This window comes from Diceros bicornis, chromosome 31, assembly GCF_020826845.1.
Source record: "Diceros bicornis minor isolate mBicDic1 chromosome 31, mDicBic1.mat.cur, whole genome shotgun sequence".
NCBI lineage: Eukaryota > Metazoa > Chordata > Mammalia > Perissodactyla > Rhinocerotidae > Diceros > Diceros bicornis.
The window spans coordinates 34,112,414-34,134,640 of record NC_080770.1 but is presented as its reverse complement, the minus strand read 5'-3'; the positions used below and the strand labels follow the sequence as shown (position 1 = coordinate 34,134,640).

The 22,227-nt window shown below is 50.4% G+C and overlaps 1 protein-coding gene across 2 annotated transcripts in view; it reads right to left on the bottom strand.

Annotated features, from left to right (window-relative positions):
* Positions 1-22,227, bottom strand: part of ABTB2 (ankyrin repeat and BTB domain containing 2) — a 168,744-nt gene that overhangs the window by 90,494 nt on the left and 56,023 nt on the right. The window contains exon 2 of one of the 2 annotated variants that reach the window (XM_058527167.1): positions 3,420-3,531. The exons of the other annotated variant lie outside the window; for it this stretch is intronic. Coding sequence (XP_058383150.1) covers positions 3,420-3,531 — 112 coding nt within the window. The remainder of the gene's footprint in view (positions 1-3,419; positions 3,532-22,227) is intronic. 2 annotated transcript variants of the gene reach the window in all.

The following is a 22,227-nucleotide window of genomic DNA, read 5'->3' as shown; positions in this document are numbered from 1 at the left end:
CTGGAGGACAGCACGACTTTCGGCTGGGCACGGTGGGTTGCTGGTTTCCACAGAGCCCTTCCAGCCCCGAAACGCCACCATGCCCCTGGTACGGTGGGCCCGGCACCCGGCAAGAGAACAACACAGACCCACATCCTCCTCTGAAAATGCGTGAAGGCAATCATTCTCACAACCATTCTTTCATCGAGAAGAAAATGAGGTCCAGAAATGCCACAGGTTTGGCGCTTGGCGCACAGTGGGCCCTTGATACATGGTGGCGTTACTTGGGACCAAGCACTGCACTGGGATCCTCTCTAAGGGGTGGAAAGATACTTCTAACAGGTCCTCACTCATCAACACTCTTGCTGTTTTTGGCAGCTATTATTCCCTGAGCAACGCAAGGGGTTTGCACCCTCATGATCTCCGACCTGGGTGCTCCCTGCTGATGAGGAACCCGAGGCTCAGACATAAAGGAACCTACCCAAGGCCATGCTGCTGAGTTGGAGCCAAGATCTGAACCTCGGTGGGCCTGACTTTATTCTCTCTTTTCAGAGCCTTCAAGGGGCTCAGATCCAGTGAAACAGACAAGACAAAGGAAGGGCTGAGGACACAGTGCTCTTGTAGCAAAACACACAGGATGCATAGTGAGGCTGTGGGCATCTTCCAGTTATACCTCCGGCAACTGTAAAATCCATCCCTGGCCCCCCCTTACCTCTCCCCAGTGGATTTTCCTGCCTCCATTAGCCTTGATAGATTACAAGGCCCCACAGCACAGACAGGCTCTTCCTCTCGCTTTGTTTGCAGCATTGTCCTAGCAAGGCTCAAATAAAGGGCTATTATTAATGGTGACAATAATGCAACACTGTTTTCTCAAGGGCCTCCGCGAGGACTTGCCAGACCAAGGCCATGCTACTTCCTGCTGACTCTCGCTGGCGGTTCTCACCTGCGCACAAACCCTCAGCGATCTGGGGTGTTGGTACCCAGCACCACCCTCCACATCTACGTGCCTGAACTCCATCTCATTAGGTTCCCGGGGGCCCTGAAAACTGGACAGAGGAGAGGGCCCAACGCAGCACATTAGAGTGCCAGCCCACAGGACTAACAAGGCGGCCACAAGAGACAAAACCAGGCCAAGGAGATCACGGGCCCCAGGTTTGTTTTGCACTGAGCTCTCTTGCAGCCCAGGGCCAGCTCAGCAACTCTGGGGACTGGTTCAGCATCAGGAATGCTGCAGGGAGTGCTGGTTTTCAGTAGGTACTTGGGGCTGCGGAAGCTCTGACAGGTTAAGGTTCATCTCTTGAGAAACACTGCTTGTGATGAAGGAGGGGACACAGAGGGGAGCCACTGTGTGCTCAGGTTCATGTGTGGGGTCCACGTGTGCAAGTGTTTGCATGAGGGTCAGGCACAAACTTCACAGTCCCAAGCTTTGGGTTCTGGCTAGAAACTCATTAATAAAGGCTCAGTGGGGGAAATAAGAGGCTTTCATTGCAATAAACGCAACCAGCAGGATGAGGCAGGGTGGATGTGGAGAGCGGGTGAGGTTTACACGTATGTTCTTTTGCAGGTTCTCTGCTTTTAATTAGCACACCTCTGGGGACAGAGTACTCACCTCTACCTCCATGCTCATAAAGTCTACTCATGCTCTACTTCTACTGTCCCCTGTGACAGGCCCAGGTAACCCAAGTTTATCTGGGTTGGAAGAGCTGGGCTCTCATACGTGGGGTTGAGCTGATCGGGGGGAGGCTGGCGAGGCAGGCAGGTGCGGCATGCCCCTGCACAGGACTGACAAGCTCTGTCATTCACTCCTCAGTAGGTGGTGAGCACCACCATGAAAGGAGCTCTACTCATGGCACAGGGGGAAACAAAGACACATGAACCCAGACCCGCCCCCAGGAGACTCTTCTCCAAGTCCAACGAGCAAGACCACGCTCAGAAATTAGAGGCGCATCTGACATGCACAGCGCAGCCACTCCTGCTCTACCCTGCCCTCCTACTGACATCTGCGGGGGCGCTGGGGGGCTGTGACCTGGGGGCCTGGGAGGGAGAACATGAAGGCGCCTGCTAACAAGGCTGGCGTGGGGAAGGCTGGGGGCCCAGGCGGCTCTCCTTTCCACGCTGACATCGTCATGGAGTCTGTCGTTTGACTGGTTTTGCTCTGTAAGATCAATGGTCTGCCAGAGCAAGTTGCCCAGCACCTTCTCTGAAGGAAGCCACTCAGGCCTTACCACGCTTCTCCAACAGGACAAAAGGAGGGAGGCCCAGCTCCACCAGGAGGGGCTCCAAACCCACCTGATCATTTATCAGCAGCTTGGGGAGAGCACTGTGTGGGGAGCACCAGGGGCAGCACCTAAGCGGGAAGCCAGAGGCTGGGATTCTAGCCTCAACTCTCCCCTCGGTACAATTCTCTTTAGGTCTCTCAGCCCTGATTTCTTCCTCCGTGAAACAAGAGCTTCGATTTACACTACCCCTATGATTGAACAGCAGCACAGCTGGGGCACAGGGTGACGCCTGGACTGTGCCTCTTCCTGGGACCGTGGACAGGAAGAGGCACCATCAGAGGCCTGACACAGCACGCACTTCCACAACACGCAGGGGAAGCAGGAGCGGACAGGTGCCCTTGGGGACTACACTCAATGGCCCGAAGCCCCGGGAGTCTGCACAGCCACTCTAGGAAGACCTTTCTAACGTGCTCAGAAAATCTGCTTTTGTTTGGCTTTTTGCCACCAACGTTTACTGAGCTGCTCACCCTACCTCCTTCCTGCAGTTTTTCCCTTGAAGCTGATCAAAGAAACCCAAATAGAGACTCAAAGCCACAAGTCTGCTACAGTGCGCTCCTGAACAGGACCAGCGTGGGTGTCATGGACTAGCCACCCTTCAGTCCCCCCCGGGACACTAAGTTGTTCAATGGGTCTTCGGGCTGTTGTCCTGGGCAGAAGTGACACTTCCGTGGGCCTGGGACTGCAGGATGCCAACCTGAAGGCCCCAGGCCAGACCCCTCCCCTCCCGGCCTGCTCCTTTGTCCTCAGAATAAGGGGCTCAGCTTGGCTCTCCTCCAAATCCTCTTCTAGCCTGAAGATTTTACAATCCCTCCACTCTTCAATGTCCTTGGTCACCAAAAGCGGGGATTTTAATCCATTGCGAAGAGCAGGGAACGGGCAGATGTTCTTCCCTGACCAGTCAGGACCTCACCAAGCTGTCTCACTGCCTCACAACTGGGTGACTCCATCCGAGAACAAACAAGGGAAAGGCGATATGGCTTATTTCTCCTGAGGGAAGAGCCGGGAGGAAAGAAAGAGGAGGAGCAAGTGTCACAAGTCCCAGAGGCAGGCCTTCACAGCCCTCAGACCTGAGCGTGTGGAACAGCCTCACACACTCACTTTCCACCCTCCACTCAGCTGCGAGAGACGATGGGCAGGGAGAGGCCTGACCAGCACACCTACCACGTCCCTGGGTGGATCCTCCGATACCTCGGGACACCATGGCAGTTCTCGCCCAAGCAGTGATGCTCTTCAAACCCAGAGGACGCCCTTCCACCAGGAACTCCAAGCAGACCTACCAGCAAAAGGAAAATTACCCTCTCTGAGCAGGGAGGAGAAAACACTGATGGAGAGGTGCGAGGCCTAGGATCTAGTCCCACCTCTACCATTAACTCATCACACAACTCTGGAGAAGTCATGTCTCTGGTCTGGGCCTCAGTCTCCTCATCTGTGAGCTGAGCCAGCTGATCAGAGCGATCCCTTTCAGCTGACACTGTGCTCTCCCCCATCGAGCAGGAAAACAGTAGTGTGTCTTGTTATTTCTGAGCAAAAGCCCTAATTGTTCTCTACAGCATGAACTCCTCTATCTAAAACCACAGCCTCCCCGCTCCCCCCTCCCCCCCCGCTCCCTCCCCCTGCCACCTCCTTCCTCTGAGATCCACAGGACTGTTACAGAACATTCATTTATTTTTCTTCAGTGCTTGGGCTGAAAACTCTGATGACTAAGCCATTGAATTTTAATATGCTACTGTGCTCCTCGGAGGACTCCTTCATTTCCCAGCTCCCAGCTCCCACCTCCCCGCCCCCTGCACCCTCTGCGGACATGTGGTAGTCGTTAGGAACAGTTTGATGAAGTTTAGGTTTGCAGAGTAGAGGAGAGATGGGGGAGGGCTGGTAGGGAGGCATGATGAACGGACACAACAGTCCAGAGAGCCACTCAAATAATAAACATAAAGCTCCTTTTGAGTGAGCTCCACTAAAAACCATTTCCAAAAAAGCTTTTTCCCCTTTTTTGAGGGGAGGGCAGTCGAGGTAGGAGAGGGGAGTTCTCTTGATGTAAATGAACACTGTTCAGAGAAAGAAACAATTCCCTTTACTGGCGGCAGCCAGAAGCACACAACGGGGTGCTGCCAACCATATGTCAGGAACGCTAAGTCCTCCATCACTGGCTGGGCATTCCACTCTCGGGTGTCCGAGAGGCAGCAGCCCTCAGAAGAGCCAGCCAATGCCGGCAGAATTCCATAGAGAAACCTGGGTCACTGCAACGGAGAGGGCAAGACTCAACTGGGCAGGAACACCTCATCTGGGTTCAGTCTTGCCGACTTTCTGACAGCCCCTCACAGTCCAAGAGGACCTCCTCAAAGTCTCTTTCCTGGACCCCAACCCAAGCCTCTTGCCCATCCCAATGGCACTACTCCTGCTCCCAGCCCACATTTCTATCCACGTGGTTTAAAACCTTAGACCTGAACTCTGAACATGAACTGGGTTGCACTGACACCAAAGAATCACTGTTAGTGTGCTCAAGCACGATGACGACATTGTAGTTAAAAAAAGGACACTTCTTCAGGGATTATAATCCAGCAGAAAGGGGTAAAATGACATGAGATATGGCATATGCTTTCGAATACTTCAGCAACAACGAGCACACAGCGATAAGTGAAGCAGGGCAGAATCATGGTAACTACTGAGTCTGGGCGATGGGTATGTTGGAGTTCTTCATACAACTCTTTACACTTTAAAGAAAAAGATGATCTTAAACTAAATCCCAGATGTTCAATGGTAAAATCTCACTTGCAACCTGAGTTTCTTGACCAGTGTGTGAGCTGGGAGTTTTAAAGGACTCGCCTAGTGGAGAGAAGGACAGCATCTCAGTGCTGATTTCGTGTTTGTTACACAAGAGCTTGGCCAACCATGTGCCACCTAAGAAGGAAGTATCAGTGCTCTTATGCTTTCCAGGAGGCCACTGGAGACTTCCCTTACTAAATCGCCTTCCACGTCGGGGTTTTATGTGGAGTGTCTCCCAAGGATCTCCTAGGCACATTCTTCAGACTTCTATAAGGTGGTGAAGAAAATGACAGTTCATTCCTCTCCCAATTTTACAACTGTAGATAACACACAGATGTATGCAAAACATACCTCCCCATTTTCTTTTTAAGTTAGTGACTGATTTTCTTACACGTTTGAGAGCTCAAGTAAACGAGTTCAGATGACCACAGTAGAAAAATAGTCTCCGCGAACTCCTGATATGAGAAAGATGAGGCAGGAGGTGCCAGCACTCTGGGAGCCCACGCTTCTCTCCGAGAGAATGCCATGGGCCCGCGAGAGGAACGCTGTGCCCTGGACACACAGTGGCCTGGAATCAGAAGGCCTGGATTTGAACTGTGCTCTGTCCCTAGCCAACACCTCAGGCAGGTCCCTGAAACCTGCCGCACCTCTACTGCCTCGTTGGTAGAATGAGGATGAATGACTCCAAGAGCTTTGAAAGGCGTTAGAAGGCGGCGCCAAGGGAGGGCGAGCCGCCTGTAGGAGTTTCCTAAGGCTGCTGTAACGAAGTACCACAAACTGGGTGGCTTTAAACAAGAGAAGTGTGTTCTCTTATACTTCTGGAGGCTAGAAGTCTGGGATCCAGGTGTCAGCGGGGCCGTGCTCCCCCTGAGACTTTGCGTAGAATCTTCCCTTGCCTCTTTCTAGCCTCTGGTGCGCCCCAGTGCTTGGCATCCCTTAACTTGTAGATGCATCTCTCCAGTCTCTGCCTCCATGGCCACACAACGTCCTCCCTGTGTGTCTCTGACTCTGTAGTCACATTTCCCTCTTGTTCAAGACACCAGTCATGTTGGATTAGGGGCCCACCCTATTCCAGTAGGACCTCATCTTACTTAACTTAAGTATATCTGCAACGACCCTATTTCCAAACAAGGTCACATCTGAGGTACTAGGGCTTAGGATTTCAGTACATCTTTTGGGGGACGTAATTCAGCCCTAGCACTGCCCTCGAAGGATTACTGGAGCAGCAGCTGCCCTCCGTGTCTCCTGTCAGTCCGCGGCTACGGGGAGGAAGCTCTGCCGGCCAGGCCCTGCCGGTGGTTAATATGCTGGAGAACTGCCCATTGTGGCAGGAACAGCCTCTTCTCTTTTTGCAGTTATTGCTAAAAGGGGGACTGATTTTATGAAAAACGCTGTGGTTTTCATCAGGAAGTGCCCCTAGCTGGAGCAAAGAGGATGGGAGCATTCTCCATGGGAGTTAAACCGAGAGAAATTCCTGCCTTTGTCATGAAGGGCAGGTTTGCTGTGGGCCATAGAGGCTTTACCTATATATCTGATATATATCTGAAAATCTTCCTTGGGCCACCTATTTGCAACAGCACCTGAGTCTGGGTGGCAGAAGAAACGAGGAAAAAGAAGTGGGAGGACTGAGTCACTGTCCCTCGATGAGCTACCCTAGAGGTTGGCAAACTTTTTCTGTAGAGGGTCAGAGAGTAAATATTTTATGCTTCTTGGGCCATCTGGTCTCTGTCACAACTACCCATCTCTGCCGCTGTATCGTGAAAGCAGCCATAGACAACACGTCGGGAACAAACGGGTGTGGCTGTGTGCCAACGAAACTTTATTTATGGACACCGAAATTTGAGCTTCGTAGACATTCTATGTGCCATGAAACATTATTTGCCTTTTGATTGTTTTTCAACCATTTGAAACGTAAAATCCATTCTTAGAGGGCAGGACTTATCCCGTGGGCCCCAGTGTGCTGACCTGACCCACACACCACCAAATGTCGCAGAGGTGGTGCGTCCTTCCACAGCATGCCATTGCTGTCATAGCACCTAATTTTCCAATACAACTTTACACTTCACAACATATTTTCATAGGATAATGTAACCCGATCCTCTTATTCACCCTGTTGGTAGACACACCAGACATTATCTCCATTTTACAGATGAGCAAACTGAGACTCCAAGGACTCAAATGCCCAGTTTACAAGAGGTAAAACCAGAGTGAAACTTACATCTTCTGACTCCTTGTCTGGGGCCCCAGCTAATGCTCCACATCACCCAAATATACTCCAAGCCAACTACTTCCCCACACATGTGCATGTACCCAAAGCTCCTCTCTCAGCATCTGTCATCCTCCAGGCCATTTTCCCAGGATTCCTGCCACAACTGAGGTGTTGGTGCAGAGCTGAGAATTCTGCTCGAGAATCCCAGCTTCCTAGCCCAGATGACCAAGTGTAGCACGACCCACGGAAGGATGGACAACGGCGGCCTTCCCTGCTTCTGCGGCATCCACACACAGTCAGGAGCAGAGTCTCAGATCAGCTGCGCCCCATTAGCTCCTGAAGCATCTAATCGGCTGCACTTCTGGAGACAGAGTTTTCTGTCTTCATCTGTGTCAGGAGCTGATGACTAGATGCTTGTGGGGCCAGGCATGCAAGGCCAGTGAGTGAAGTCTGGGGGGGTCGGGGGCCTGCCGCATCCAAAGGGGGCAGATGCCACTCAGCTTTAGCAACTGTTGCCAGATCTGGAAATCTAAATTTTAAATGACAGCATAAGAAACTTTTTCATTTTTCTTTTAAAGAGTGTTAGGTGAAAAGATCCATAAGCCACTGTGTGTGGCGCCTGCCCTGAGACCCGTCTCCGGACTTGAGGCAGCGGAGACCACCTTGTGGTACACACACTAAGTTGATTCTCCTTCCTAAAAACTTTCATTATTCACAACCAGAGGTGGGATGAGTGGGGGTTTTTGGAGAAAGACAGGGAGAAAAAAGCAGCCACATGACCCTGAATAAAGCAGTACATAAAAAAAAAAAAGAAAAGCTCTGAGTCTGGAAGTAGACGAACACTGAATCATTCAAGCCAGGTTCAGCCCAGGGCAGAAAGAGAAAATAAGTCCTTGTCGTGTCCTGATTCAGACTAAATTGAACTTGACGATACCCTGTCACAAGACACCTTGATGGAAATGAAGATGATAATCACTGATGCCACCCAGCAGGGTGATTGATAAGGCTCCCTCTTCCAAGCCCCAAAGGTATCCTTCAGTCTCACGAAGGTGCCCGGCTTGGGTCCAATATCCAAACTCCAGACCCAGAGGAAGGAGCTCTAGGCTGGGTGGGTACCCTCCTCTGGGTCACAGGTAACTTGCCTTTTACACCTGGACCCTTGACATGCTCCTTGATGGTCGTTCTTGTGTCCCTGGCATCCCGTGAGCCGAACCTCAGCAGAGGCTTCGACTGGCTCAGGCGACACTGTGTGTAGCACCTTAGCAGGGCTCCATGTCTGGTGAGCAAGCACAAAAATCAACACTTACGGAACATCCATGCACCACGGACTTATCCCATCGGATGTGTGTAATACAACATGGAGATAGGTACTGTTATTATTCCTGTTGTACAGACTGAAGAAAAAACAACAGCTTTAGAAGTCTAAGCAACGTTCTCAAGGTAAAAAAGCTATGAGAAGTCAAGCTAGGATCTGAACCCAGGTCTGACCCCAACGTCTGCTCTTTCACTGGGATATGAGGAACACTTGCGATTCTGCCCTAAAGACACACCTCCAAGGATGTGTGAGCATATCCTTCCTGGAAAGGAAGGAATGCTGGCAAGCACAGTGGGGAAAGAGAAAGATGATGGCAACTGATGATTCAATTCCTCCTCAGGTCTGCCACAGACGGAACAAGGGCCAAGGGCTGCCTCAACGAGCTTCCTGATGCCCGCAGAGCCCAACCCGCACCACAGCTGACCTGACACAGAGCTGGGCCCCACGCCACACACCTCCCAAATAGTCTTCCTTCCAAAGGAGCATCATGAGTTCGCGCTCTGGAGTCAGAAAGACCCAGGGCCTCACCTCTTCCTACTGACTCTATAGAACCTATTCAACCTCGCCAGCCTCGGTTTCCTCCTCTGTAACTGAGGACAATAACGGACCCACACCTCCCTGGGTTGCAGGGAAGAGTCAATCAAATAACGACTGTAAAGCACTCCCCGTGCTTGGCCCACAATCAGAATGCAATACAGTGTTGGCTGTGGTGTGTTTCCTGGAACCTTTATTTTGAAATAATTATAGACTCACAGGAAGCCATAAAAATGGTACAGAAAAGGTTCCGTGTGCCCTTCACGCAATTCCCCAGATGGTTAGATCTTCTAGAACTATAGTAGAATAGTGAAACTAGGAACTGACACTGGAATAATGTGTATGTGGAATTCTATGCCATTCTACCACATCTGCATATGATTTGTTTTTATAATGATGGCTATTTTATAATTTACAACTCTTATGAGAGGGAGTACAGGGCTGTGGGTAAGTGTGCAGCCTCTAACTCCAGACCTTCTGGGTTCCAAAACCAGTTTGGCCATTACTAGCTGTGTGATCTTCAGCCAGTGACTTAACTGCTCTGTGTCCTAGTCCCCTTAGCTGTAAAGGGGGAATAACAACAGCAGCACTTGTTCCACAGAGTTGTCAGCAGGATTAAATAACTTCATTTATGTACAATGTTTAAACAGTGCCTGATGGGCACTTAAGTAAACACTCCATGATTTTTAACTATTATTCTGTTCACTATTTTTACTATTCCTGGGACCCAGGAAGGCAGGAGGAGAATAATTTTGGCCCGATTTCTGTCTGTCACAGGGCTGGGGCCCCTTTTTTCCTCTGGTTAATGGTCATGATGCTTTACGGGAGTGAGCCAAGGAAACACCGGGGGTCTGCTTTCATTGCTGTGTTGTTTTGGAATAAACCCATGTTGCAATCCCGAGAGAAAACTCCAGCAGTCTAGGCCTTGTGTGGTCTAGGCAGCCTAGAGCCTGCTTTTGGAAGGCCTGGGGTCTCTGGTGGGGACCTTGGCTGACTCCAGGTTCACTGCTTTGGACAGTGAGCTCGCAAGGGACATGGGAGGGGCACAGCTGGCTGGCTCTGCTGACCTCTCCACCCCACAAAGACCAGTGCTTGACCCCAGATAACAGCATCCCAGAGCATTCCCGCTTCCCCTGAAAGCCTCCTCCATCCATCCAAATGGTGGCTCTCTAGATGGGCTTCATGACTGAGCAACAGTAGCAGACCTCGGAGAAGATGGATGAAACAGGACCCAATCCTGACAATGGGCCCACGGGAGGAAAAGTAATGGTGGCCACACCGTCTGGCTTCAAGGCCAAAGTTCCTAAGAACTCACATCCCCTTATGCACTAGCATTGGGGCAACGATGTAGAAAAGAGGAAGGAAATCAGACACATTCAGCTGCCTGGAGGGTATCACCCCAAAACAGGCTGTTGCCACGGGAGAAGGGATGGCAATATTTACGCTAACAGCTACCACTTCTTAAGCACTTCATGCTAGGCACACACAATTCTCAGCCCTATTTATGATGTCGCACCATCACCCCACCTTACAGTAAGAGAATGGAAGGTGGGCGAGCCCAAGGTCACAGCCGGCAAGCCCCAGAGCCAGGATTCAAAGTCAGGCTCACGGACTCCCATGCTGGAGCTCTGGCCACCAGGCTACACTCTCTACCCCAGGGCCACATCCTCTTAGGCGGGCTCTCGCTGTGCCCTTTGTTAATGCTCTTCTAGTATGAGCCTATGCATCCCTGCACTAGATAGTGGATTGGAATGGGTTCTATATACTAAAAAAAAGGGCACTTCAACTGGATAACATTAAAAAAGAAAAGGAAAAGACAGATCTTGTGGGGTTTTTTTGGCCACGCTGGGTTCTGGGTAGGAGGTACCAGGTCAGACCAGTGCATCTGCAGGACCCCAGAACTGAAACCAGACGCGCGGGTCAGCCCGCACCGAAGCTTGCACAACGCTGCGCCAGCGAGCCTTGAACATCCGCGGCGCGCCCCCCCGCCCCCTGAGGCGCTTCCTGCTTCTCGGCTCCAGCCCGCTCCGGCCTCCGGAGAGGCTGCCAGTCCTTCCAGACTACGTGGGCGCTGACGTCAGCCCGAGAGCCGGAGCGCCAGCCTCCGTCGGCCTCCCGCCTGGCCCAGCCGCGCTGCTGCGCGCCGCGCCTCCCCCGGCGACGGACCCTTCCGCCTGCTCAGGACTCACCTGGGCTCCGCTGGCCCAGCCGGCTCCCGAGCCCTCCTGCCTCTCCCTGGGCCTTGAGTTCCACGGGGTAAACCACGGGGGCCTACGCACAGCACACTGACTCCCTCACCTCACAGCCCAGCGGGAAAACCCGATTCCATCACTTGGAATCTGTCTGGCCTGGAGCCGTGACAGCATTCCTCACTCCAGACCTGAGTGGGAACAGGCTCTGCTGGAGGCAGTCAGAGCCGCAGGCCCCGTCCTCCTCACCCTCTTGGAATCAGGGCTATGAATTATGATGAAAGAAAAGCTAGTAAACACCCCTCTCACCCCAGTGAAAACGGTTCCCTCCCTGCCTCAGAAACTGCACACCCCAGACTTTCTCCAGAGCCGTTTAGTTAAGGGAAATTGTGGGGACGCCAGCATCCCACAAGCTTCCCCTGAATACTGGGCATCGTCTTCCTTTCATTCTGCCCTAAATGGGGGCTAAAATGGCAACCTGACCCTTGATGTCCCGCCTAGAAATAGCCACAGATGACCCTGGTACCACTGCAGCCATGGTTTCACCAACAGCCCAGTCTACCACAAGTCACTCCCTGTGTGGATCCCAACTCTCTGCTTCCCTTTCTGGATCACTTTTCATCTGCTTTTACTAGCTGGTATGACCAGTTTTCCCTGGGCTACTGGGTCTCGTTAAGGGTAGTTGTTAATTATGCACAGCATGCTAAGGAATAATATACATCCTGCCACCCTTTCATGTCAAGAACACCCAAACTTTCAGCCCAGAACTCCCTGTTAGGTGAGCTACACCAACTGTTCATATCAGGTCAGCGGGACAAAGCCCCATGGTCATCTTCACAGGTAGGCGAAGCCATGGCCAGAAGAGGCGACTGACTGTCCTGCTGGAGGTGACACAGGGGCCACTGCTGGGTGGTGGAGACGAGAGACACTCAACCCTCCAAGCAAGGCCACCCTCAAATACCTAAACAGAGACCTTTCACGTGTAATTCAGCTACTCATTGAGCTTCCAGAAAACAGAAATGGCATTTGGGCATTACCAAGGTGGCAGGGCTCTGAACTGACAGCTCAGGGGTCAAGGCCTTTGTTTCTTGTGCGGGGGGGCGGGGAGGGGGGCTTCTGAATGACACCAAAGGCCTTCAAACTAGAAAAATGACATGTTCAAATAGAAAAAATTTGACATTAAAGAGAGCCATGTCAGAAATCCTGACTCAATGTGAATAATAATTCCTAAGACCACACTGTTGAAGAGTCCTGACCAATGTAAAAGTTCTAGAAAGTATTTAAAATAGATCGCCTGGGGCCGGCCGGGTGGCGCAAGCAGTTAAGTGCACGCACTCGCTGCGTTCCCCGGGGTTTGCCGGTTCAGATCCCGGGCGCGCACCGACGCACCGCTTGTCAAGCCATGCTGTGGCGGCATCGCATATAAAGTGGAGGAAGATGGGCACGGATGTTAGCCCAGCGCCAGTCTTCCTCAGCAAAAAAAGAGGAGGATTGGCAGATGTTAGCACAGGGCTGATCTCCTCACACACACAAAAATAAAGTCATTTAAAATAGATCGCCTTCCTGCTCCCCCAAACTTAATCAGTTATTCTTGGCTGCAAATAAAACCGACGCTGGTACTTACTTAAAGCTATATTTCATAATCCAGTTACTATTCTTATGGGAAAATATTAATACATAAAATCCTTCTTGGCTATATATACCATGTGGAAAAAATATAGGGCAATGGGATTCTTCCACACACACACTCCTGCACCATCCCCACCCCCCGCCCCGCCCCAAGCCTGCCATTTCATCTCTCTGCTTCATTGGCATGCACATCTGGATTACATAAATTTCAAGTATGGTTTTCAATATTAGTACCGCTTAAGTTACAATACTTGACAAATCTCGACTGCCAGGATGTCAAATCAAATTAGCTTGACCAGCCACAGGAGTGGAGGAGGGAAAGGGACTGTACAATTGGGGGACTGCAATAATAAACAAGGGCCCGCACTGGATCCACTGTTTCTTGTTTAGTTGGCACAGAGGTGACCTAACGAGCTCTCTGATCCAGGACGATGCCGACCTGCAGATCTGCGTTTCCACCCCTTACCAGCACACTCCGAGGAAGCTAGCAGGGAGGCTGTGGGTCTGGGAATTCATCCTGATCTCCACAGTGTGGCACCAGGAGGACGCTGGTCTTCCCAAACCACTCTTGTCAAAGCGAGTCCATTGCAAGGCAGTTTTGCAGATGAGTGCTATCCCCAAAGACACCAAGCAAACGAAAAATAGTTTTCAGAATAAATCTATCACCCTGGATCTATCATTCTGCTGCAAACTTCAGTCTGAGAGCTATGACAACCAGGTCTGGGCTGGCTCAGGAGATGCCCACTTGGCCGAGAATGTGCATTTAAAGGCTCTAATGAAACTCTTGAATGCACAATCCTAGTTAATCCAGGGTCTCATAAAGAGCATCTCTAAAATGTCAAATTCTATCTTCATTACTCAAGTTCAAGTCTTACCCCCATGGAGGCATCTTCTTATGTGTCATGACCCTGGTATTTCAAGAGGGCAGTGGGTTAGTGAGACACTAAGTATTTTATGATCAAATCTAAAAGTGACTGGTTACAAAAAACAAAACAAAATTTCTTTTTTTGACAAATAATTTTAATTCCATTATTTTCTAAATGTCTTATTAAAAATAACAGATTCTCCTTTCTTAATATTCACATTTCCCTTGTTGTAAACTCTTTTAGGATAATCAGATGGCATAGAATTTCTTCAGTGTTTTTACCTAGCTCCTAAGAGTGCTAATAATATACAAAAAAGTGTTCATGGTGAATTCAATTTGGGTACTACTGCTTTAAACAATGCTAAGTTTGTTTCTCTACTGCAAGACTTCTCAGAGCCTTGAATATGCAAATGTGTACTATAAACCACCAAGAAGGAAAGATAGTGTAATGCACATTTGGCCATGAAATCTTTTCCTGCGGTACATTTTCACATGACGAGTGTTCCGAGAATCACTCTGGGGATTAGCTGATACCCAAGTCCTCGACTTACTAATCATCACCCGCAGCTCACAGATACGTAAACTAGGCTGTCCAACATGCTGGCTTCTGTTCTGATGCACTGGGGGAGCGGCTGAGTGCTACCAGCCCCCGTGGGTGCACAATGGGCAGAACCGTGTTCACTCTCTGACTTCCCACAGGACCCTGAGCTTGTCGGCCACACAGCTCACTGCCTGCCAGGTCTGCCGTGTCCAGCCCCCTGCTGGGAGCAGTCATTCCACAGGCACCCTGTGAGAACTAAATCACTGTGCACACAAAGCTGTGTGCTGGTTCTTCCAAGTACGACTCAATGCCTACTTGGAAACACTCAGGAGACGGGCTCCAAGTCAGCAACACCACAAACAGGTTGGGAAGATGCCCAATGAGCCTGGCCTCTCTGGACACCCAGGGAGCTCCGAAGACCACAATTCCCCTCCAGGGGGGTCTCCTGTGTGGTAACGGCTCGTGACAAGCACACACAGAAAGGCAGCTCCGGGTTACGGCTGTGGGAGTTGGGAGTGGACGCCCACCTGGTGTGTGCGCAGATGTCCTGTTGGTTCCTAGTGTCCTGACACTCTCTGGGGAAAACTAAACCGAAACCAGAAATCATCCTCTTACTTCAAAATGAAACCTGAACCAAGGCACGAACCACGTACTTGATGCGGTAGGATGAGCATCACTGAGGCCCCATCTCGCTCATCAGCATCAGCAGGGCCTTTCCCAACAGCTTGTGACTGCCATGAGCTGGGCACGTGTTCTTTCATCTAATCTTCACCACAACCTGTGAGGGTCTGCTATTTTATTCCATCGTACGGATGAGGCAACAAGGCCAGAGAAGCCAAGGGTCCAGAGATGGGGGCAAAGTCACGATCTGAATCCAGGTCTACCTGGTGTCAGAGCCTGAGCCTCCCCCACCTATCCAGCCAACAAGTATTTAGGAACTCTTACTTGTACTGTGTACTGTGGGGGTTAAATGGATCAGATGGGGATTCTGCTCTCAAGAAGAAATCAGATGTTAAGATGAAAGGCCTGAGACATGGAGATCCAAACCCTAGAAGCTACTAGCAAGCACTTACTTAAAAAATGCCTTCTATATCCAGTCACTATTACAAATGCTTTTCCTAAATAAACTCATTTCACCTCACGAGGACCCTATGTGGTAGGTACTATCATCTCCATTGTACAGATGACAACACTGAGTCCCAAATCAGCTAGGAACTTTCCTGAGGTCACACAAGCAGGAAGGATGGAGCTGGGATGCTACCCCAGAATGCACAGACCTGACCACTACACTACACAGCATCGCAAAGGAAGGAGAGGGGCAGTCTGGAAGACACTGAGGCCAGGCCAAGTCCCTGGGCTATGGCTCTGCTGCCTGCCTAGTGGGCCAGCCTGGTTCCAACACAGAGGCTGTGGAGAGAAGAGCACCACACAGGCCTCACCAGGCTGGTTCAGAATGCCCTCCTTCAAAGCCTGCAGCTACCCAGAGCCTTCCTAGCTCCAACAGATGCCCTGGGCCCCTTCTCTTTGTGACCATGTCAGAAAGGCACAGCTCTATGATCTGTGGCAGTGATGGTTTTTCCAGCTCAGGACTAGGAGGCAGGAGAGCTGTTCTAAGCCTTTTGACCTCAGGGCCCTATTACTAACCTAACAGGCAAGTCCAGTGGGACCTGCCCACAGACAATGATCCATCAACTCTTACAGACTAGACTGCATTAAGCCCCCACTAACAAAGCACAATTTAAGCACTTACTATACAGCCAGATACTAAGGGGGGTACTTAATATGTCATTACTTCTAATCCTCACAACCACTTTCTTGTAAAAATGAGGACCCTCAGGCTCAGAAGTTAAGTAACTTACCCAAGGGTGACCCAGCAATTGGAACAGGCAGAATGCTAAGTGAAGAGCTGGTGGACTTGTAATCCATGGGTGCTCTCCCCATACCATACTGCCTTGCCTAAAACATGCATATAACTAACTACAGCACAATGAAGAAAATGGGAAACGCCCTAGTTGTGACACAGATAAAGCAAAACAGGAGAGGTTGTTCCCAGCCAGGAGGAGGTGGTAGCATTTGGAGCGGCTATAGCTACCTCACATGGGGGAACATACTGTGATGAGCGGCTAAGTTCTTGGTACTCCAGGAATGAGAACCTCCACCCAAAACCACAGTCACAGCAACGGCATAACACCCAGCAGAGGCCTTTCTGGACCAGGCATGTGTGCCCCTCTTGTGCAGGTTCAGGCCTCCCTGCAGTGCTCGTCTAGCAAGAATTCTTCAAGACCTTCTCACTGAGACGGTCGACCTGCTTCCACCCAGGCTGGCTCTCAAAACTGTACCTGCCCCTGGGTGTTGAGGCCACTCTACTCCTGATCCTGGTGCCCAGCCCTGCACTGGCTTGAAACCACCTCGAGTTCCCCTTTTAGCACAGCTGCCCACACTCAAGCCTTGGATCTACTCCGGCTCCTAGTGAGATCCAGGGTGTGGCCCCAATACGTACATACATCATGCTTCCCACTCACTTACAAGAGCCCCTGTACCTCCCCTGAACCCTTCTCTTGAGACAATCCTGAAACTATCACCAATGCTTTGCCAACCACGCTTTGAAATTTTAGCACAGCCTACTGTGGCTGCCTGCTAGGAGGCCACTGACCTCCGGAACCCAAATAATTTGTATTCTTTAGGAATTCCAGATGATTCCTAGGAGCCATTTGCCACAGTGAAGCTGCACTAGTTCCAGCACACTGAAAGCTTATTCACCTGAAGTTGCTATTAACAGACACAAAGCTACATCCCAGGATGGAGTCAAGGCTCACAGCCAACCTTCTAGTTCTTGGTACTTTGTGTTTCTTCTCTAGCCCAAATGTAACACTTTTTATACATGTATTCAAAAAGTTATCCTAAATAAATCATTTAGACCATGTGCAAATCTTTTGCTACAGATGAAGTTCATGGCAATGCTAATATAACAGAGAAAAAACCATAAACCAAAATGCCCAGTAATAGGTGATGAATAACACAAATCCATTATACAGACATCCCATATAATGAAATACTTTGCAAGGCATTAAAAATGAATATGTAGAAGAGCTATATTTATTGGCTTGGAAAGATATTTATAGTATACTGAGTAGAAAGCAGGTTATAAACCAGTATGAAAGATCACGTTTTGTAAAGAAAATCTCTTGATGTGCATCAACGTCTTGAAGACACAATCTACAAACAGGGCGAATGTAGATGATTTCAGTGCACTTCTTTTTTGATGATCCATATTTTTAGTTTGTCTACATTGAACATATTAGTTTACAATAAAAGTTATAAAAAAAGTTTTCTTTTGATTGAAGCAGTATATGTCCATTTAGCAAGCATAAATATATATATTCAAAAAAAAATACCATCCCATAAGCCCAAGCTTCCAAGTTTCAAATTTAACCAACTGCAAGTAGTAGTACACAGGGCATGCATCAAGACGGAGAATCGTCACCAAATGCTACCAGCCCAGGGGGCATCGTCACAAGGTGGCCCTAGAGGACAATGTTTTTTCAGTGGTCTTTCAACACCAAAACATTTCCCCGAGAATAAGAAGCTGCTGCCAGGAAACTTAGTTCCAGGGCCCAAGCCCCACATCTGGTTCCTTACTCTCAGCAAACACACTTCCCTCTGAAGCCAGAAGGAAGGGACAGCTCTGCACCAGCCAGTTTTACGAGAGTAAGTTGCTGAGTTCTCTTACTTCTTGGTAAATCCAAAGGAGGGCTTCCCTACCCGATTTATAATGTCCTGGTACAGAACTTCTCAAACCGTCCCGTGCACAGCATATCTGGGATCTTGTCACAACAGAGACTGATTCAGGAGATCTGGGGAGAGGCCTGAGATTCTGCATTTCTAACAAGCGCCCAGTGATGGTGCAGCTGGTCCTAAGGCTACACTTTGAGCAGTAAGGCCCTACCGATGATTGTCAGATAGGAGAACTGGGCTCAGCCCAACCCCATCCTCCAGGGCAGAAACAGCGGGCTCAGGGAAAACTCTCACCTTCTCGGGCCACTAGTGATCAATTAGCAAATGATCCACATGGAACCCCAAAGGACCGTGATGATTTAATGTTCCTATCAAAGTGGGCCATTTACCACAGTGACCAGAGGGCTGGCCCAATGCCTGGGCTGCCTACAGAAACTCTTTATATAACCAGAAACACCCTTGGGTGCCTGACAAAGGTGGGCAGCACCCAAGATTCCATTCAGAAACAGGACACTCATGACACCCGTAAGTCAACCCCCAAACAGTAATTGTGATTGTCGTCTATGAAAGCTGACACTAGAAGAAAGGTGGGAGGCTGGAAGACAGGGATGAGAGGCCACACTTAGGGTGAATTAGAGCAGGATGAACAGGAAGCCATGAATGGGCCACTGCAACAGGAATGGTAGAGGGAGCAGAGGACAATAAAAATGCTAAGAGGTGGACCCAAGTAACACCGTTGTGGCCGGGAGCCCGTCCCGAGGCCCGGAACAATGGCAGCCGGCGCCGAGCTTGCGCACACCCCACTGGATGCTGTCTGGACCCAGAGGAGCGTTAATGAGGCTGGGTGGCAAGGCGACTCCATTTTTCATCACTGACACTCAGATGGGCGGTCCTCGGCCCAGGACCCGGCCAGTCACTCAGCCCCAGCTCTGCTGTGTATAAACACTCCCATCCTTAATCAGCAAGGGAGGCAGGTGCCGGAGATCTGGTCACGGTCAGCTGGACAATCTGATAAAGCCTTCTTCGGTCGCTGTGGCCCGAGAATAGAGCCAGCATAATTAGACCAGGCGGAGGGGCTGTCAGGCAACCCAGGCGGAAATAACGGGGCCTCTGCCAATCAAAGAGAAACCCAACAGAGGTGGCGGGTGGGGAGGGGCGTCTGTTCAGAAGTGGACGGTGGGGGAGGGAGCCTCCCCAAGGCTGGCCTGTGACTCTGGCGGGCTGCGCAGCTCATTATGCGAGCCCCAGAGCTAGGCGGGTGCTATCGATCACTATCGGGGTCTCTAGGGGTTCAGCATTATGCAGCAGGACCTGGTGTGCTCTGCTCTGGCGACAACCAGAGGAACGTGGCAACGCATCCTTGCCAATGGAAAAACAGGTTGGCCTTGTTTCCCCCTTTTAATTATCTTGTAGGCGTCTTAACCATGAAGGTGCAGAAATGGAGAGTAACAGCGAGAAGACCACAGGAGGTTTGTGGTTGACAAAGCGTCCTACACATGTGCTCTCAGGGAGGCCAGCGGAGGGCTGACACCTGAGGCACACAGTCGGGAAGGCGGGGGCTCATGGCCTGCCCTTTGGTCCTGTTACCCTCGCCCTGTCACACACGTGCACAACTGCTAGATGTGCTCAGGGATTCCAGCCTTTTCGAGAGCACTGAGCAGGGCTCTCCTGCCCCGCTGCCAGGACGGGACTCGACAGCATCTCACTGGCTGGCTGGCTGGCTGGCCTCTCACTGCTTTTCAGGAGCGTGGACCAGGACACAGGGAGGCAACCCCTCTCCTGATCCTTTTATCCCACTGTTTCCTGTTTAAGCCAAAAGTTGCCCCCTGCAGCTGGTACTGTGGATGCACTGGAACCCGATGGGCAGCCTCTGTCCTTAACCCACGTGCACCTGGGAGAGGTGGCTTTTTGGCACATCCCCCAAATAAATTCACCTCCATGACTCAACAGTACTGAAGGTTTTTTGGGGAAAATCAGAGGAGATTTATACCACGTGTTTATAGAAGACAACTTCATACGATGTCCTTCACACACCTATGTTCACTCTCTAGCGACACCTCCCAGTGCCTGCCTGCGGTCCTGCTTTTGGTTCTCACCATCCATCTCCATATTTTCACACTGCTTCCTCCCCTCCCCTCACTCCCAGCAAAATAAAAGCCATTTAACTATTATTCTTAACATGGCCTCTTGGAGGCTTAAAAACACTCACAGGCATTATGCTGTGCGAAGGAAGCTAGTCTCAAAAGGTTATGTACAGCAGGATTCCAGGTATATGATATTCTCACAAAACAGAACTGGCCTGACGGAGAACAGACCAGCGGTGGTCGGGGTGGGGGGGTCAGGTGGACTATACAGCACAGCAAGAGGGAGCTTTTTGGGCTGATAGAACTGTTCTGTATCTTGATTGTGGTGGTGGTGACAGAAATGAATATATGTGTTAAAACTCATAGAACTGTATAACTATCCCCCAAAGCCAATTTTACCATAGGAAATTAAGAAAAAAAAATATGCACCAACAGAACTGATCTCCTTCTGGAATGGGAGTGCGAAATTCTGCAATTATGAATGACCAACTGACCCTAGTCACCAAATAGACCCGCTTCCTCCAAACCCTTCCCGTTTTCCAAGATAGCTTTTACACAACACACAGTGCCTCTCTGCTCCAGCAAGGGGCTCCACATGCATTACTCAAATCTGGGGACTGCATTCTCCATATGCAGTGTGAATGGTACCCAGAGGTCTGCTCAGGGGATGCAGCCCTTCCCGCCACGGCTGCTTCCTGCAACATGCTAGGCCTATGTTGCTGGCCGCTGGCTACCCCCCCACCTGTCTCTCAGCCATTCCCTTCCTCTCGCACACACTGGCCTTCTCTCCTTTCCTCAAATGCACCACGTTGTGCCCACCTCCAGGCCTCTGCGCCAGCTGCTCCCCACCTGTAATGCTCCTCCCTCTGTCCTTGCACAGGCAGTGCCTTCTGTTCTCTCAGGTCTCAGCTCAGATGTCTCCTCCTTGGAGAGGCCTTTCCTGAGCCCTCAATATACAGCTCAACCCCCTCCTACTCTGTGTTTCCAGGCTTGCTTTTTTTTTTTTTTTCTTTTTATGGAACTTTTCACTATTGCTCGTCTGTCCTCCTGCCAAAAGAGTGAAAGGATATGTGTTGCACAGTCAGAGGACCATCTTGCTCACTATCATCTCCACATCACCGAGAACATGCCCCAAAGGGCCCAAAACGGAATGAACAGACCATGAAGAAAACAGAGCTTGAACAAAATGGGGAAGCAATTGAGGGCGGGGCAGAGAGAGAGGTGGAATCAGAAATCCATGAAAATTCTCTTTCGTCATTTTCTAAAAGTTTTATACCCAAATATTTCGACTCATTTTGCCCCACATTTTATATTAAAATTTTCAAACATACAGCAAAGGTGAAAGCATTTTACAGTGAGCACCTGTACAGCCACCATCTAGAGGCTATCACTTACATTTAGCTGTACTTGTATCATCCATCTGTCTGTCCCTCTATCCATCCTTTAACTCATCTGACTTTTTCTCCATCAATTTCTATTCAGTCATCTAAAAACATCCCATTGCATAAACAAAGGAAACAAACCAGAGACGAGGACAGTCTTTGGAGCTATTGTAAGTGCAAAATAATCAAAGATCTCCAAGAGCTGGGTCCCGTAGAAGCCATGCATCTGAGTTTTCCGAGCGCTCTGACTCAGGAACAGGACAGAGCACTGGGTGCCTTATATTCCCACTGCCTCATGAGTCTTCTTAATCATGTTTTCGGCGGGGGTTGGGGAAGTAGGGGGAGGAAAGGGGCGGTTAGGGAGCTCACAGGTCAACAGAGGGATGACAGTGAAGGACGACCCTCAGCCACCTCTCCAAGGCCACTCCCCTGGATGTCAGGCTTCTGTGTTGCTGCAGAAATCACCCCCCAGTGCCCAAGGAAGGTGGAGGCAGGGTTACAGCAGAATATGCTGCAGAGCTCTGCTTTGCCACCCTGACACGAAGCACAGCCTTCCTCTGGACACTCCTGCACGCGGCCGTAACATCAACAGTGACCTGCACAGCCTCTCCGGGGTTACTCATCACACGCCCCCACCCGTAGCCCTGCCTTCAAATGGAAACCCTGCAAAATGGCCATTTTTACCGAGGACACGTTGGCTGACTCCGCTTTTCCAATTCTGAC